Consider the following 17504-nt stretch of genomic DNA (forward strand, 5'->3'; position numbering starts at 1 on the left):
ATGTGACTGAGAGATTGGTTTTGATTGGTCAGGAAACAGTTCTGATGTTGTCCTGGCAACCTCTAAATCAGATAACATCCACTGTGGCACTTATGCGTGACTGTATCCTCAAAACAGAGGGAGGTAGGCAGACAAGAATAGAGGTGGGTAAAATAGATGCTGGGTGAAGTAGACACTGGTCCTGGGTCAGTTTAGCATTTCCTCAACTAATGGTGAAGGTCATGATTTAAGGAGGGCAAGCTGATCTTAGATCTACACCTAGGGGCAACTTCACCCCAGAGCGGGAAAATAGAGAGGGGGGAAAGAATAATCCTGGTCCTGGGGACTCTAAGGGGTGCACATTTTTGTTTTGCCCTAGCACTACCAGCACTCTAGACTAACTTTTTATGTTGATGGCACCAGCACATGATTTGGTCAAACCAATTTTTCAAAAAATAATTGGTAGTGACCTGACCTGTGTTCCATAATGTACCTGCATTCCATACAGAACCAGGCTAATAACGACTAGTCATCTTTTAAATTAGCATGCCCTTGCATGGCTTGACATTCAGATAAATTTGCCAGTGGCACACCAGGCCAGTGCCAACTGAACCTCAGCCAGTGCTACTGACCTGAATGGAAAAGAATACTGGCCCGGGAAAGCGGATGATGCACACATCATTTCAACGTTATCTTTAAATTTGCGGGCTGAGCAAGTAGCCTATATCCTATAATGACCTACCCTCCATACACAAATAATTACATTTTAACTTGACAATAGCATATTTCCATTGATTGTTTGGAGAGAGAAAAAATCTAACCTTTGCGCAATCTCAGAAAATGTGTTATTGTTAACTATTTTAAACAGTCACACTACAGTTGTAGGCCCTATTAAATCAGTTTTATGTTTTGGTAAATTCTGTTTTCCCAATTTCTTTTTCCAGGTTTCGAGTTCACACTTTTTTTATAGAAATACTACACAAATGGGATGTTCCAAGTCCACAACAGTGCTTAAACCACATCAGGAGACCACTTTTGGTGGTCTGGGTGTAGTTGCCATTAAATGAAATTGCATGCCTAGCAAGAGACCCTTGTGTTTGGCTAGCAGTGTTTTTGTACTGTACAATGTACAGTGTAGGCTACATGTGATGGCAGAGTATTACAATTTACATTTTAGTCATTTAGCAGACGCTCTTATCCAGAGCGACTTACAGGAGCAATTAGGGTTAAGTGCCTTGCTCAAGGGCACATCGACAGATTTTTCACCTAGTCGGCTCAGGGATTAGAACCAGCGACCTTTCGGTTACTGCCACAACGCTCTTAACCACTAAGCTACCTGCCGCCCATTAGCAAAACAAATGCCCCGTGATTGATACAAATCATAATGATATCATTCTGCCAGGTAGGCTTAATTTGCAGTAATTTAATTGGGAAAGTTATTTGGGAATGTTAATTCAAACTGCGCATGATGACTGAATTGCGCATCGCAAAGATTCAATCAAGACTTCGGACTAAACTTTTTGAATACCTGGTCTGCCTACCCATTGTTGTATACCCATTGCGGTTTGAATAAATCTTCATAATAATAAAAAAAGCTAAATGTGAACCAAAACCTACAGTGACCAGAAAAAAAAAGATAATGTACTGGCACCCAAACGACCAATTAAAATTGGTGTCGCAAATGCGAGTGTTAGGGTCACGTTTGGAGCCCTGACTACATAGCTGACTCAAATGATCAAGTCATCATCAAGCTTTGATTTTAAAATCAGGTGTGTAGTGCTAAGGTGTGTAGTGCTAAGGCAAAAACTAAAACATACAGCCTTTGGGTCCCCAGAACCAGGATTAAGAAACACTGAGTAGTTAGTTAACTAAGCGCTAGCTGGGTCAGGTAACAGGTTGATTTAGAATTAGAACTCTGTGTGTAGAGGATGGCTGTAGTCCATGTTCCCTAGTGGGCTTTCACTGGGCTTCATATACACCCCCTCCATGGCCCTCCACAGGCTGTGCTGGCTGGAGCCCGTCATAGCGTGAACCTCCCTCTGCCCGTGGATGGGCCGGCCGTACTGCTCCCCCGTAACAGATAGCAATGTATCAGTGGAGGCATGCTGGAAGCGGACGGCCTCCTCACGCTCCCACACTGACCCTCCGCACTGCACAGTCCACTCATCCAGGTGGTCCCCCTCTCCCTCCTCACCAAACGCACTCACCTCCTGAGGAGGGGGGGGGGGAGAGAAAGAGAGGGTCAGAGAAAGCATTATCAACAACAATCATACAATGTTATCTTCTTGGTAGTTAGTGAATGAGGGGGGAAGACAGAGCAGGGGCTCGAACCAGGCACCTTCTTAACTGAAGTGAAGAATCAACTGATGGGGTTGCCATGTTTATGAACGTTGAAAATGTACGCTATTCCATGGACTTTCCCCTTCACTTCAAAGAGGAAGGCATACGATCAGCCAACATCAGCGCAGCAGAAAAGAGGACAAGCTAAGGTAAGGTAGCTAACGTTACCTAGCTAACTACATTTGTTTATCCAAACCAAAAACTAGCTAGCTAGCTTTCTTAATACGCTGGCTAGACATTCCAAAACATATAAATGTAATTAGCTAGCTACTATCTATCTAACTCTGGCGATGTGATTTGTAACTTTGCAAGCTAACATTAGCTAGCTAGCTAACGTAACCTAAAGAAGCTAACTGTTAGATAGCTAACTAACTACTGCAGAGGCTAACGTGACAAAGTGTTCTCTTTAGAGTCCTATCCCATCAACATCTGCAGAGGCATCATCAAACTCAGCACCAGGCACTAGTGTAAGTCACCTTCTAAAATCTACAAAATCTTTCTATGACGAGCAAATAAATATACTGGAGCTAGGCATGTATTTTTATTTTACCTTTATTTAACCAGGTAAGCCAGTTGAGAACAATTTCTCATTTATAACTGCGACCTGGCCAAGATAAAGCAAAGCAGTGCGCTAAAAACAACAGAGTTACACATGGGATAAACAAAACAAACAGTCAATATACAGTGTGTGCAAATGTAGTAAGTTATGGAGGTAAGGCAATAAATAGGCCATAGTGCAAAATAATGACAATTTTGTATTAAACAGAAGATGTGCAAATAGAGATACTGGGGTGCAAATGAGCAAAATAAATAACAATATGGGGATGAGGTATTTGGGTGGGCTAATTACAGAATGGGCTGTACAGGTGCAGTGATCAGTAAGCTGCTCTGACAACTGATGCCTAAAGTTAGTGAGGGAGATAAGTGTCTCCAGCTTCAGAGATTTTTGCAGTTCGTTCCAGTCATTAGCAGCAGAGAACTGGAAGGAATGGCGGCCAAAGGAGGTGTTGGCTTTGGGGATGACCAGTGAGATATACCTGCTGGAGCGCAGACTACGGGTGGGTGTTGCTATGGTGACCAGTGAGCTAAGATAAGGTGGGGATTTGCCTAGCAGAGATTTATAGATGACCTGGAGCCAGTGGGATTGGCGACAAATATGTAGTGAGGGCCAGCCAACGAGAGCGTACAGGTCATAATGGTGGGTAGTATATGGGGCTTTGGTGACAAAAAGGATGGCACTGTGATAGACTACATCCAATTTGCTGAGTAGAGTGTTGGAGGCTATTTTGTAAATGACATTGCCGAAGTTAAGGATCGGTAGGATAGTCAGTTTTACGAGGGCATGTTTGGCAGCATGAGTGAAGGAGGCTTTGTTGCGAAATAGGAAGCTCTAGGTAGTCTTGGTGGTTCCAAACGGCCTCCATTTAAGAATGATGGAGGCAACTGTGTTTTTGGGGACCTTCAATGCTGCAGAAATTCTTTGGTACCCTTCCCCAGATCTGTGCCTTGACAATCCTGTTTCTGAGCTCTACAGACAATTCCTTCGACCTCATGGCTTGGTTTTTGCTCTGACATGCACTGTCAACTGTGGAACCTTATATAGACAGGTGTGTGCCTTTCCAAATCATGTCCAATCAATTGAATTTACCACAGGTGGACTCCAATCAAGTTGTAGAAATAGCAAGGATGATCAATGGAAACAGGATGCACCGTAGCTCAATTTTCGAGTCTCATAGCGAACTCCCTGTTCACCCACGACTGCGTGGCCACGCACAACTCTAACACCATCAAGTTTGCTGATGACACAACGGTGGTTGGCCTGATCACCGGCGACAATGATTGCCAGGCTTTTTTGCGCTATACTCGACTTGAGTGGGTTGAGTCACTGACGTGATCTTCTTGTCCGGTCTTGCCTGACCCTGTATATAGTATGCTTGCTTACTTATTGTGTTCTTCATATTCTTCTTATTTCTCTAGTATTACATTGTTGGGTTTTGAGTTTGCAATAAAGGTTCAAACTTGAACTGAACACTGTAGCCTCAATTAGACTAGCTAGCTAACGTTAGCTAGCTTAACTAGTTTGATGCAGTCAAGACAGGTACTACGTAATCATATTTGATGATAAATAACCTAGCAATGGCAGCTATTAGTCTACTATAGCGTGGGTCGGCTTGGTTGTTTGCGGTCTCTCCCTCCCTGTATCACTCGGTCACAGTACGGCCCCTCCCTCGCCTGCTAGAGCGGCACCTCTCTCTCCCTCCTCTCACGCTTTATCAGCTCTGGTTAATAAAGTAGCTTACAAAATTACTTTTCTGCTGCTTTCCTCACTCGGATCAGAACGAGTCTGGATCCGACAAGGTCTATACGGAACGGGTCAAGTTGGCCTCGGGTCCATTCGGAACTGGTCTCTATATTTTGAAAATAAATGTATGCATATCGGGTGGGAAAGCCCCAGGTCCATTTCAGAACGGGTCCAACTTCGCGGACCCGTGAAGACCTCTAATCTGGACCACGGCAGTGAGCAAGAGGATGTCAGTGTTGTCATCCAGCTCAAACTCATGACTGTAGTTCTTCACTGGCAGGACACACACTCACCTCGCGAGCAAGCGAGACAGACACAGACACCTCAACCAATGCCCGAGCACCTGTCCTTTTACCTCTGGACTCACCATTACCAGCTGGAGTAAACCTAGAGCACTGGTCACCAACCGGTCGATCTTCAAGGGATTCCTAGTCGATCACCAAACAGTTCTGAAAAGCCAATGATAAAGGCTTGCGCTCCTTTTGTTATTTATTCATGTGGCGCTGTTGGCAGTAGGTGCACTTGATTCAGAAGCCCTGTGTACCGGGTAGGCAATTTTTTCCCATTTTGAAGCATTTAAATTTGTCTGAAAAGACCGGGAGATCTGTGGCTAAATCGAGTGCCCCTACTGCGCTGGCCAATCGGATAGCTCAAATCACAGTGGCTACAGCTTCCACGACCCCGGCCACTACAAAGTTTGATACTAGCCTACGTGAGATTTCATAACTTGTAAAACCATGACCTGAGAGAGACTGTCAAAGAATACAGCAAAGAGCTGCTGTTTGAGTGAGTTCATGTCTAAGTTTTTATTCACCACTTCCAACACTGTTTTATTCAACACTATTACAAAACATAAAACACGCTTCTCCCTACTTCCACTCGCGCTGCAATGAATGAGTAGCCAAGTGTATAGATAGCCCTGCGTTTGTATTATTATTAGCAGCTCGTCGTGTCTATTTTAATATGGAGGAATATTTCACTTATTCTGGTCATAGGAACAACATTAATTCGTGCATGATGCAGATGCGGTGCGACTCGTGTTTCGCCATTAGGTGAAAGACACTGTCCCCTCTCTCTGGTCAGTCTCAAACCCTCCCTCCGCAGAGACTAATGCCGTGTTCAAAACATCTGGAATTCTAACTCGGACCTGAAGATCACTGACATCATGATTTGACCTAGTTTCTTTTCAGAGTTCCCCGTTGTCTTGAAAGCGCCATGACCATCAGATGCAGGTACCATCAGTCCAGTAAAATAAAAAAACAAATGATTCGCAAATTATGATCAGCTGTGCCTCGCAAGTGCTACACCAACTGATCTATTTTGTTATCAAAGCTTTTGAAATATAATATGGTCTGCTGTGATAATGTATTAGGCAAATATGCTGTGATAATATATTACGCCTACTGCACAAACCTCATTCCTTCAGAACAGTTTATTAGGTTAATAATACATTTTTTAAGTCATGACTACAAAAGTGATATTGACTCAGCAAAGGTTGGTGACCACTGACCTATAGACAACAAACATATGCACAAACACACCCACGTCTCTGTGCGAGCTTAACGCTAGTAGCAATGAACCCCCCACTCCAGGAGAAACACTGGTGATCAATTTTGCAATTTATTTTAGAAACTGTCATGGTCCAGTTCCAATATCTCCAGGCGAGGTTATAATGCTCATTCACGAGCATACAAATACAGTGTAGGATGGCGCTGATTTATCAATGAAAATATGCCAATATGTTGCATGTGACAGTTTGATAAATCCCAATACTTTGTTGCGCACGCAAATCCTAGAATCTCCACGTACGCCAGAATTTAGTGAGAACGTTTGAACGGTTGATAAATGAGGCCCCTGACAGGGAACCAGGGTACAGTGTGTTTCAGAACAAAATAAACATGTATTGACATAGGTTTTGTCCCAAATGACAACCTATTCCCTGGGCCCTGGTAAAAGTAGTGCACTAAATCGGGAGCCATTTGGGACGCAACCATGATGTTTCCCCTGACCTGGTTGGAGGACAGCGGAGAGGTGAAATAGTGGCTGTGCAGGTTGCGTCCGGTGTTGAGGTGGGTGAGGCGGATGGTCTGACCACACTTAACAGGAGTCCCCCTATGACATAGGGCCCCGCTGGTGCCCCGTACATTCCAGTAACTGTTACTGTCCTCCACTGTAGTCACCCCTGTCACTGACTGCTGTCCGCTACCTGCAAGGGGTCACACATATACAGAGATTAATACACACATAGACTGCTGCCCGCTACCAGGCAGGGGACACAGAGATCAATAGACAGACAGAAATCAATAGTCAGGTAAACAGACACATCATTACATTTAAGAACACCAGTCAATAACGTTAAGTGAACACACTGGAAAAGCGAGGAGGGACGGAGAGAGAGAGAGACAGAATCTAATCAAGCCATCCTGATGTTTCCATTTCCTTTGGTCAAACTAGCTAGCAGTTAGCTAGCTAGAATGTATTGACTCACCAGAGCCGTAGCGCACGTCGTGAGAGTGCAGTCTGACATTGTGCTTTACATTTAACAGCTTCACGACCGAGCCGCAAGTCACAAAGCTCAGTTCCGTTCCGAGCGATAGCCCAAATAAACATGATAATAAGAAAGAGCTCAATAAAAAGTGTGCGGGACCAGTACATTTATCCATTACCGCTCTCCGCTGCCAATAAAATCAGCGATTTAAATTAGTTTATGCTACGTCATCGAAATGGCACAGTGGGAAAGGAGAGAGAATCTGCCTTTGCGCCGGCTGGTGGCGCGGAGTAGTTATTGCAGATTCGAGACATGACAGAGAAGTGATGGGACTTTTCAAGGTTTTGTTAGAATTAGGTATTTCTGAGTCTTTTTCGTTTCTTAACGTTGGAAACAATACTTATTAGTTCGTTATTTTACTTCAATCGCTGCAGAACGTAGTCGTAGGACTTGACGTTCCACCATTGTCCACCAGAGGGAGTTGGTGAGATCCACAAGCAAAAACCGCTTCCGTGACACAGCAGTGGGGCGTCGGAAGTTTCCTCAACACTGGAACTCATCAGCCATTTGTATTTTTAGAAGCTGCATGAAAGTATAGCATACCAACACATCCTTCTACATTTCAAGGATTTAAGTTAAATCTCGTCGCAGGGAGAAGTAAGTTATTTTAAGAATAGCCGTGACTCGACTGATTCTTCTTGTCCCCCTGGCTAGCTAGCTAACTGCGAAGTGCAGCTAGCCTAGGAGCCTTGTTGTTGTCTCCCAGTACCGTGATTTAGCAACAAAACAGATTGCTAACTGAAGTCAAGGGTACATAATTCACAATTCATTATCAACGTGTATTGGTGATATAACTAACAAGTGAAAATCGCCACATGGCTAACGAATGCCCCTCACGTTTAGCTAGCAAGTGAATGCAGTTTGTTGTGCTAGCTAGCTAGCCATTTAGGAAGTTCAAAACTAAGAAAAAGCATAGTTAGGTCTTTCCAGAGAGAGCATTCTATAAAACTGTAGGGGAAGCTAGCGAGAAACGGAGCAATATTGGTTACCTATCTAACGTTAGTGAAGTATGAAAAAAGGTATGCACTCACTAACTGTAAGTCGCTCTGGATAAGAGCGTCTGCTAAATGACTAAAATGTAAATGTAAGTGTGCTGTTTGTCTTTTGTGCGCGAAACGTCAATCATCTCTAGGTGAACATTATGTTCCAGAATCGCCCAACTCATTCTGTTCAGCGATCCATCCACGATGCTCTCTTCTGAACGTTGTTGCGTGGGATTCAGTGCCATGCTAGTGACGTCTTTGCATCCCCATCAACCCTTTATTCTCGAGTTTTCCTGGTTTGGTGCATCTTTGCAACTAGTGACAGCAAGACTGTTAAAAGCAACTCCGAGACCAATATTCTCTGATACAAATTCTCTCTAGCGCAGTGGCTCCCACCCTGGGATGTTAGGATCCCTGGGGCTACTTGGCCTATCCACAGGGACGTACTTGAGAAGACTCATGAGACCATAGGCCTACTGGTAAAATTGCACAGGAGGGGGTACTCCTGGCAGAGCAAAATTCAGTTGGTGGTACAGCAACCAAAAAAGGTTGGGAACCACTGCACTGCCGCACGTCTTGTGTTAACCTGTAGTGTGTGTCTGTCCAGGCCTTGCAGACATGTCTGACTTCATCGATAGCGAGGCTGAGGAGTCAGAGGAGGAGTTTGAGGAGAAAGACCTGAAGCCCAAAAAGACCCAGGCGTTTATGGATGATGGTGAGCTTGAGCAGATTATTACAATTTACTGATTTCTTATGTAATCATCAGATGAGTATGATGAATTAATGTCTGTCCGCCCGTGCAATTCTTCTGTCAAGTCTTCATCAGTCCGTGAGTGTGTGTGTGTGTGTTTGCCTGTGTGTTTAACGTTTCCTCCTCCTCCCCAAACAGAGGAAGAGGAGGAAGAGTTAAACACAGAGGACCAGGATGAGCACGGGAACCTGAGGGGGCTCATCGATGATGATGATGATGATGAGGAAGAAAAGAAGAGTGGAGGAGCGGGCAGCGGCAGCGACTCAGAAGATGAAGTCAGACACAGACGCAAGAAACGCAGTGAGTTTGGGCTTCAGGGACCTCATTTATAACCATTGTGTACATTTCACACTAAATATCTGCGTGCGCCATTTCTGAAAAGACTGCGCACGTACAAAAAGTTTGAGATTTATAAACTTGCCGCAAGTCATACATATGCATGTTTCCACATTATACATCAGACCCGTCCTGAAACTGTGTGCCCGTGAACGAGCATTCAAACTCCCATCATTCACCTTTTATGGTGACAATAACACCCTTATTTGCTATACTTTGGAAGTATTGGATTAAGGCCAAGGCAGTATCTAAAGGAAATAGCAATAGCGAACTGGATTAAATGTCTCTGGCGGTGTTGGCAGTGACATTTGCTGCAGTTTCTGACTTTTTTTTGTGTGCAAATTGTTGTGGACCTGTGAACAGATCGTTTGAATGCAATGTTTTGCGTTTACTTTTTCCCTAACCTAAATATACTGCACTGCCCGCAAATTCTGAAACATTGTCTAGTAACCTATGTCTATTTTTATCAACTACAGTAGGCCTACACACAGTGGTAGCCTGAACACTTCATCTGTTAAATTCTACTGTATATTATAAACCGTGCTCCCTTTCGGATGCATAGAACAAAATATTTGAAATATTCACCTATCTAATATGCCCAATGAAATGAGATGCGGATGGTAATCTGTTGTAGGCTAAAGCTTCTTCAGTATGATCCCATCATGGCCAGAAATGGTGGTGTGGAATTTATTCTGCAATGGTTATGAAAATATGTATTATAAATGGAATATTGTTTACTTGAGACATTTGAAATTACAGGAGTCTATTCAGACGTACAGTAGCCTACAAAAACATAAATGGAAAAGGTGAACCGTCTTTTCTACTGTTAAACTGCGCTTTGGATCAGATCGCATAGAGCAAAATACTTGAAATCTATTTAATATTTATCTATTTATTACTGTAAAGTGGGTCTAATTAAATGAGAGATGGGACGTTGTAGGCCTATAGGATACTTCGGGAGTATGAAACCATCACAGTCAGAAAAGGTGAGGAATTTATTCTGCAATGGTTATGAAAATAAAATTAATAGGGAAAAGATTCCTACGTCTATTTTAGATTAAAAAAATAAAACACATAGATTTTCGCTCCTCACCAACGGCAAATGGCTGCATTCTTGTTAATGTTTTTTTGTTTTGTTTGTTTTTATGAGTAATCTTTTCATCATATCCCTCATTTGCACAACATACTTACTTGCCAGTTTACAATACAATATTTCAATCACTAGCAGATGTGCGTACGCGTGGTCTAAAGTTTACGGAGTGGTAAGCACATTCTCACGTCAAGGAACATTTTTAGAAATGCCAACTTTTGTGTGAAAACTGGCGCAAGCACAGTTTGGGGTATATTTTGTACGTACGCACAGCTTATAAATAAGGCCACTGGGCTGTTTAAGACGTTCATTCGAAAAGGTTATTCACTCCCTTCCACTTTGTGGATCTGATAGTCTTGTCTAGTAGATAAATTCAAGCAATTTTATGGAAACTAATTTCCGCTTTCTTGCCTTCCCTCTATCTGTCTCATTCTCTCCTTTTTTCCCTTTCTTTCCCTCCCCAACCTTTTTCTACCCCCCCTCTCTCCTCCCTCTCCCTCCCCCCCTCTCTCCTCCCTCCCCCTCTCTCTCCCTCCCTCCCTCTCCCTCCCCCCTCTCTCCTCCCTCCCTCCCTCTCCCTCCCCCTCTCTCCTCCCTCTCCCTCCCCCTCTCTCCTCCCTCCCTCCCTCTCCCTCCCCCTCTCTCCTCCCTCCCTCCCTCTCCCTCCTCCCTCTCCCTCCCCCTCTCTCCTCCCTCCCTCCCTCTCCCTCCCCCCTCTCTCCTCCCTCCCTCCCTCTCCCTCCCCCCTCTCTCCTCCCTCCCTCCCTCTCCCTCCCCCCCTCTCTCCTCCCTCCCTCCCTCTCCCTCCCTCCCTCCAGACTATGATGACTACCTGGATGATGATGATCTGGACCTCATTGAGGAGAACTTGGGCGTCAAAGTCAAGAGGAGGGTAAGCAGACACATCCTCTCTGGGGTGCTTTCAATCGGGAATCTAAGCCTATATTAATAAAGTTGCTGAGTAGACGTGCTGATCTAGGATCATATCCTCCCTGTCTATATAATCATATCATTAGATCATATTCATTATTATCTAGAAGGTCAAACTGATCCTTTAGCAGCACTCCTACTCTGAGATGCTTTGTTATTAAAATGACTCACGACGACACATTAGTAACACATTCAATTGTCATATGACCGCATGGACCCCAGTTAAAAGCTCTCTCTCCCTCTGTGGCCCTGACAGAAGAAGAAGTATGACCGCGTGAAGACGATGGACGATGATGAAGATGAGGAAAAGGACCAGATCGCAGACGAGATCTTCCACAGAGGAGACGACGACGGAGAGGGGGAGCTGGAGGAGGGAGAGACCATCGACCCGCCCCTCCATCGCCATGGTGAACGCCACGACGAAGAAGAGGAAGAGGAAGGAGAGGAGGAGTCAGGTACTTCTGATAATTATAATAATGTTACAGATGTAAGTCTTTTTGAGACACTAAAAGCTCTATATACAGCACACACCTGTCTATGTAAGGTCCCACAGTTGACAGTGCACGTCAGAGCAAAAACCAAGCCGTGAGGTCGAAGGAATTGTCCGTAGAGCTCCGAGACAGGATTGTTCCGAGGCACAGATCTGGGGAAGGGTACCAAAACATTTCTGCAGCATTGAAGGTCCCCAAGAACACAGCGGCCTCCATCATTCTTAAATGGAAGAAGTTTGGAACCACCAAGACTCTTCCTAGAGCTGGCCGCCCGGCCAAACTGATCAATCGGAGGAGAAGGGCCTTGGTCAGGGAGGTGACAAAGAACCCGATGGTCACTCAGACAGAGCTCCAGAGTTCCTCTGTGGAGATGGGAGAACCTTCCAGAAGGACAACCATCTCTGCAGCACTCCACCAAATCAGGCCTTTATGGTACAGTGGCCAGACGGAAGCCACTCCTCAGTAAAAGGCACATGGCAACCCGATTGGAGTTAAAGCACCTAAAGGACTCTCATACCATGAGAAACAAGATTCTCTGGTCTGATGAAACCAAGATTGAACTCTTTGGCCTGAATGCCAATCGTCACATCTGGAGGCAGCATCATGCTGTGGGGATGTTTTTCAGCGGCAGGGACTGGGAGACTAGTCAGGATCGATGGAAAGTTGAACGGAGCAAAGTACAGAGAGATCCTTGATGAAAACCTGCTCCAGAGCGCTCAGGACCTCAGAAAGGACAATGACCCAAAGCACACAGCCAAGACAACGGAGGAGTGGCTTCGGGACAAGTCTCTGAATGTCTTTGAGTGGCCCAGAAAGAGCCCGGACTTGAACCTGATCTAACATTTCTGGACAGACCTGAAAATAGCTGTGCAGCAATGCTCCCCATCCAACCTGACAGAGCTTGAGAGGATCTGTAGAGAAGAATGGGAGAAACTCCCCAAATACAGGTGTGCCAAGCTTGTAGCGTCATACCCAAGAAGACTCGAGGCTGTAATCACTGACAAAGTTCCATCAACAAAGTACTGAGTAAAGGGTCTGAATAGTTATGTAAATGTGATATTTCAGTTTTTTTATTTTTAATACATTTCCAAAAAAATACTTGTTTTTGCTTTGTCGTTATGGGGTATTGTGTGTAGATTGATCAGGGATAGAAACAATGTTATCCATTTTAGAATACGGCTGTAACGTAACAAATTGTGGAAAAAGTCATGAGGTCTGAATACTTTCTGAATGCAGTGTATTACAGGAAAGGGCATTATACATCATTTTGGCTGAATACTTCCTGGTTCTGTAACTCATACTGATTTTAAAAATGTCCTCAGATATTGACGACTTTATCGTGGACGACGATGGCCAGCCCATCACAAAGAAGAGAGGCAAAAAGTTCTCAGGATACACGGACGCGTGAGTCACACACATCTCCTCAGTCAACTAGACAGAACGGTATGATGCCATTAGTCCTAGTTCTTTCCTTCCTACGTACATAGAAAGTGCAGAACAAACATCGACAGCAGAATCTATTGAATACTTACCCGTTGAAAGCAGCTATGATCTATTTATTTGTAATGGTGTACATTGGTTTATGAAACAGCTCTTCAACATATGTACCTAATGTATGAACTTAGTTATGAAGGGATCAAGTAAAACAATTATATAAACATTGAATCTCTCCCTCTCTCCTCCACACCCCATCCCTCTCTCTTCTCCCCGTCTACAGAGCCCTCCAGGAGGCCCAGGAGATCTTCGGCGGTGACTTTGACTTTGCAGAGTTCGATGCTGACGGTGCGTATGAACAGGGTGAGGAAGAGGAGGAGGACCAGGATGAAGGGGGCTGGGACCGGCCCAAGAAGCAGACGAAGAGGAGAGTGGGGAGGAAGAGCATCTTCGAGATCTATGAGCCCAGCGAGCTGGAGAGTAGTCACATGACAGACCAGGACAACGAGATCCGCTCCACAGACATGCCAGAGAGGTTCCAGGTAGGGGTGTGTGTGAGTGTGTGCTTTATTTGTCTGTTTCACCCTCCTGTGTCCTTGAACATAGTTGTGTGCCATCTCAATGAAGCCCTGTGTGGGTGTCTCACCCTCTCTCTGTGCTCTGTCCTGTAGCTGCGCTCCATCCCAGTGAAGCCTGCTGAGGATAATGAGTTGGAGGAAGAGGCAGAGTGGATCTACAGAAACGCCTTCTCAACCCCCACCATCTCCATGCAGGTAGGAGCCTCTGACCATACCACACATTCACTTGATACACACTGACTACATACTCACACACTACCTTAGCCCCCCCCCCCCCACCATCTCCATACCGGTAGGAGCCTCTAACCTACTGTATAGCCCTAACATACAATATGATATTTCCAGGGCTCCAGAATAACATTTAGTCCTGGTGGCACTGGTGCCACTAAGTTTTTCAGTTGGTGGCACCAGCCCATGATTTGGTCGCACCAATTTCTTTCTGCGGTGTCACGCAAAAGACAACATTTGTAATCTTTATAAAGTATTTCACAATGCTTTATTAAGTGTAAGTGATAGACTACTGAGATGGCATTCAATAAAAAAGTTGTTTCATATAATATGTTATGATTCAAAATATTTTCATGTGCAACATAATCCATTGATTGTCATGAATTTTGGGTTGACAGTTAGGCTATTGTTGTATTTTACTATTAAAATAGGGTTCTAGAATTATATAGTTTTTGGTTCAATAGAGATGAATTGGCCTGCATCTTTATGTGCACTAATATCGTAGGCTTATTTATTCACCACCTGAGTAACTCAAAACACATTAGCTAGATCTAAATATAAAATTATACTCTAAATATAATACCCACTGCTAGTAGCCATGTATTAATTTAGCAGTAAATGTAATGTCCAAAAGAATGTGCGCTCCGCTCCTTATCTCAAAGCCATATCAAATATCTCAGTTGTAGGCTATAATAGTTGCTATTGAGCTCAAAGTTGAGAAATTATACATAAAGAAAGCTGAGAACCTCTTCAACTGTGACAACAGGATAGTAGTGTTTTCCCCGCAATTGGATTTGAAAGTGTTATACAATCAGAATGCATGTTTTCTCCTGGAGCTTTTTTTTTGGGACACAGCAGCAGGCCCCAGTGAAACAGGTACAGAAGACGGCAGACACTTTCATCACAGGAATCGTGAGGATAATGTACTTGACTGTTTGACCAAATCATGGGTTTAGCCTCCTAAAAAAGAGGACATTTTGAGTGAGGTGACCATGTAGAATGTGCAGCTCGCACCGATGCAACTAATCAAAAATGTAACTCGCGCAGCCAAGTTAAAGGGTCGCAAAATGCGACCAAATGGTCGCAGTCTGGAGCCCTGCATATATCCATATCCACCATCCTCAATGCTGGTATTACTTACAACCACCACATACCTTACAGACAACACACAGACAACCAACAGCCCAATACCTCCCTAAATATCCCACTTCATACTCCTCACCCAACCTCACTATCTTCATACACGTGAACAGCCCATACATTACTGTCTCGGCCGACTCTATACTCTTCTTTTTTTGTTTAACTGTTTTCTGGGTGTTCAGGAGAGTACAGACTACCTGGACAGAGGGACCACCACAAACTTCAGCAGGAAGGGCCCCAGCACGATCGCTAAGATCAAGGAGGCCCTCAACTTCATGAGGAACCAGCACTTTGAGGTACACCTCCCGGTGACGAGTGTGTAATGACCATGGCATCCGCATACAAAGGTTCGCTTTGCTCCTAGCAGAACTCGGCTAGGCGACGCGAACGTCTGTGCTCGCATACTCCCTTAAGACCTTCGCTTGAAAAACAAGCAATATTACTGTTTGTCCCTCTTGAGACGCCGTAGCAACAACATAGCCAATAGTCCAAATTAATCTGTAAATCAAGCTTTACAGTGTGTCTGTCTCATGTTCTCACCCACTCTACATTCTTTGTTTCCTCCAGGTTCCGTTCATCGCGTTCTACAGGAAGGAGTACGTGGAACCGGAACTCAACATCAACGACCTGTGGAAGGTCTGGCAATGGGACGAGAAGGTAAAGGGATGACCTCATCACAACCTTTGACATCTGACATAAATTTCAGGTCCACCCCCCAGCCCCACACACTTCTGCATATACCAGCAGTTGGTCACCTTAGCTTAGATTATGTTACAACTGTAATCCAATAGAAAGAATGTTGTTGCTAGCCTAGGTCCATTGTTGTTTCTCCTCCTGGCTCTTATTGACCCACTTCCTGTCTCTTGACCCCTGACCTGTAACCCCTGTCCTCTGGGACCCCAGTGGTGCCAGCTGAAGAGTAGGAAGCAGAACCTGACGCGTCTATTCCGGAGGATGCAGGGGTACCAGTATGAACAGATCTCTGCCGACCCTGACAAACCCCTGGCTGACGGCGTCAGACCCCTGGACACGGCTGATATGGAGAGGTACGTACAGCCAACCATAGGGTCAGAGGAGGTATGGACTGCGTCCGAAATGGCATCCTATTCCCTGTCTCAGGGGTTGGCAACAGGCGGGCCCCCCACAAAGTATTTATAAAACAAAATAAAAAAAACTTTGGGGGGGTGTTTAGTTCGGTCAAAAAGACTAGAAAATCACCAGGAATTCAGCAAAAATGTGTTTAGTTCAGGAAGTCTTCAGAAGTGCCCCCCCTCAAAAAAAGATGTGTGATTAATATGGGATTTTTCGATCCAATTCCTATTTTAGAGTGGAAATATTCACCGATAACCGATATATGTGCCGATCTTTGTATTATTATTATTATATCTCAAATGAAAAATAAACATTTTTCTGTATGGATTGTGCGTTAGAACAGCCCTACAAAGATACTCAGAAAGCTGATTTCTTAAATATTAGGAAAGAAAATGCATTTATGATAAATGTTTATTATTAACTTACATTTTTACAAACGAGGGCATTGCTGTTTGCTTATGGTCATTCAGTGTATCCCAAAAGTAGATAAAAAATATATCTGCACATTATGAATGAAAACGTATGATTTATGGAAGTCGATAATTAAATAATAACAGTAGGCAAAAACAACATACATTTACATTTACGTCATTTAGCAGACACTCTTATCCAGAAAGACTTACAAACTGATTTACAGCCAGTGGGGACAACCACTTTACAATTTATTTATTTAGATATTTTTTTAATTTGTAGAGCATATTTTTTATTTTCATTTGTTTTATATATATATATATATAAAATATATATTTTTTTTTATTTTTGTAGGGGGGGGGTGTAACATAAATACAAATAGATTGCAGAATAATTCAAAACTATTAGGCAAGCTTTGAATTTGTGTCCTGTTCCTGGAGTGAAAGGAGGATAATTCCAGACAAAAAAATTGCCTATGCTTGAGCTGCTTCATGCCAGCTAGCTGGACAACAACGATACATTTTCAATGTATTGGTATTTAGTTATGTTTTCATCGATTGTAGGGCTGTATATAGCAACTGCATTCTGGTAGTTGTCATTTGAAAGGAAAAACAAGCGTTGCCTCAAAGAACGGTCCATGCTATCCGGGATTCCTTGGGACGTCCCTACCCCCATTGAAGTTGAAATGTTAAATGGTTACGTTAAGGTTCGGGTTAGGTAAGGGTTATATATCGTCCGATTTTAATATCGGTCAACCGATAAATCAGTCGGGCTCTATTCTCAACGTAATCAAGGTATGATATTATTGTTATTTTCAAATCAAATCAACCTTTGGGCATAGTTGCGGTCAATTTGCAGTGTAGAAATTATG

The 17504-nt window shown here is 43.8% G+C and overlaps 2 protein-coding genes across 2 annotated transcripts in view; one reads left to right on the forward strand and one right to left on the reverse strand.

The window, feature by feature from the left end:
• Positions 1–1725: 1725 nt before the first annotated feature.
• On the reverse strand, positions 1726–7340 carry LOC121579677 (stromal cell-derived factor 2). Its single transcript, XM_041894473.1, has 3 exons — positions 7110–7340; positions 6631–6827; positions 1726–2189 (listed from the first exon to the last, which is right to left on the reverse strand). The coding sequence occupies exons 1-3, from the start codon at positions 7282–7284 to the stop codon at positions 1887–1889; spliced, it is 675 nt and encodes a 224-aa protein (XP_041750407.1). The 5' UTR covers positions 7285–7340; the 3' UTR covers positions 1726–1886.
• Positions 7341–7608: 268 nt separating this feature from the next.
• The window catches only part of LOC121579678 (transcription elongation factor SPT6-like), a 64774-nt gene continuing 54878 nt past the window's right edge, over positions 7609–17504 (forward strand). Inside the window, exons 1-11 of the mRNA XM_041894474.2 lie at positions 7609–7766; positions 8760–8867; positions 9042–9203; positions 11148–11221; positions 11516–11714; positions 13073–13154; positions 13468–13726; positions 13856–13957; positions 15313–15426; positions 15698–15787; positions 16034–16176. Coding sequence (XP_041750408.1) covers positions 8771–8867; positions 9042–9203; positions 11148–11221; positions 11516–11714; positions 13073–13154; positions 13468–13726; positions 13856–13957; positions 15313–15426; positions 15698–15787; positions 16034–16176 — 1322 coding nt within the window. The 5' untranslated portion in view covers positions 7609–7766; positions 8760–8770. The remainder of the gene's footprint in view (positions 7767–8759; positions 8868–9041; positions 9204–11147; positions 11222–11515; positions 11715–13072; positions 13155–13467; positions 13727–13855; positions 13958–15312; positions 15427–15697; positions 15788–16033; positions 16177–17504) is intronic.

The sequence above is a fragment of the Coregonus clupeaformis genome, chromosome 13 (assembly GCF_020615455.1).
Source record: "Coregonus clupeaformis isolate EN_2021a chromosome 13, ASM2061545v1, whole genome shotgun sequence".
NCBI lineage: Eukaryota > Metazoa > Chordata > Actinopteri > Salmoniformes > Salmonidae > Coregonus > Coregonus clupeaformis.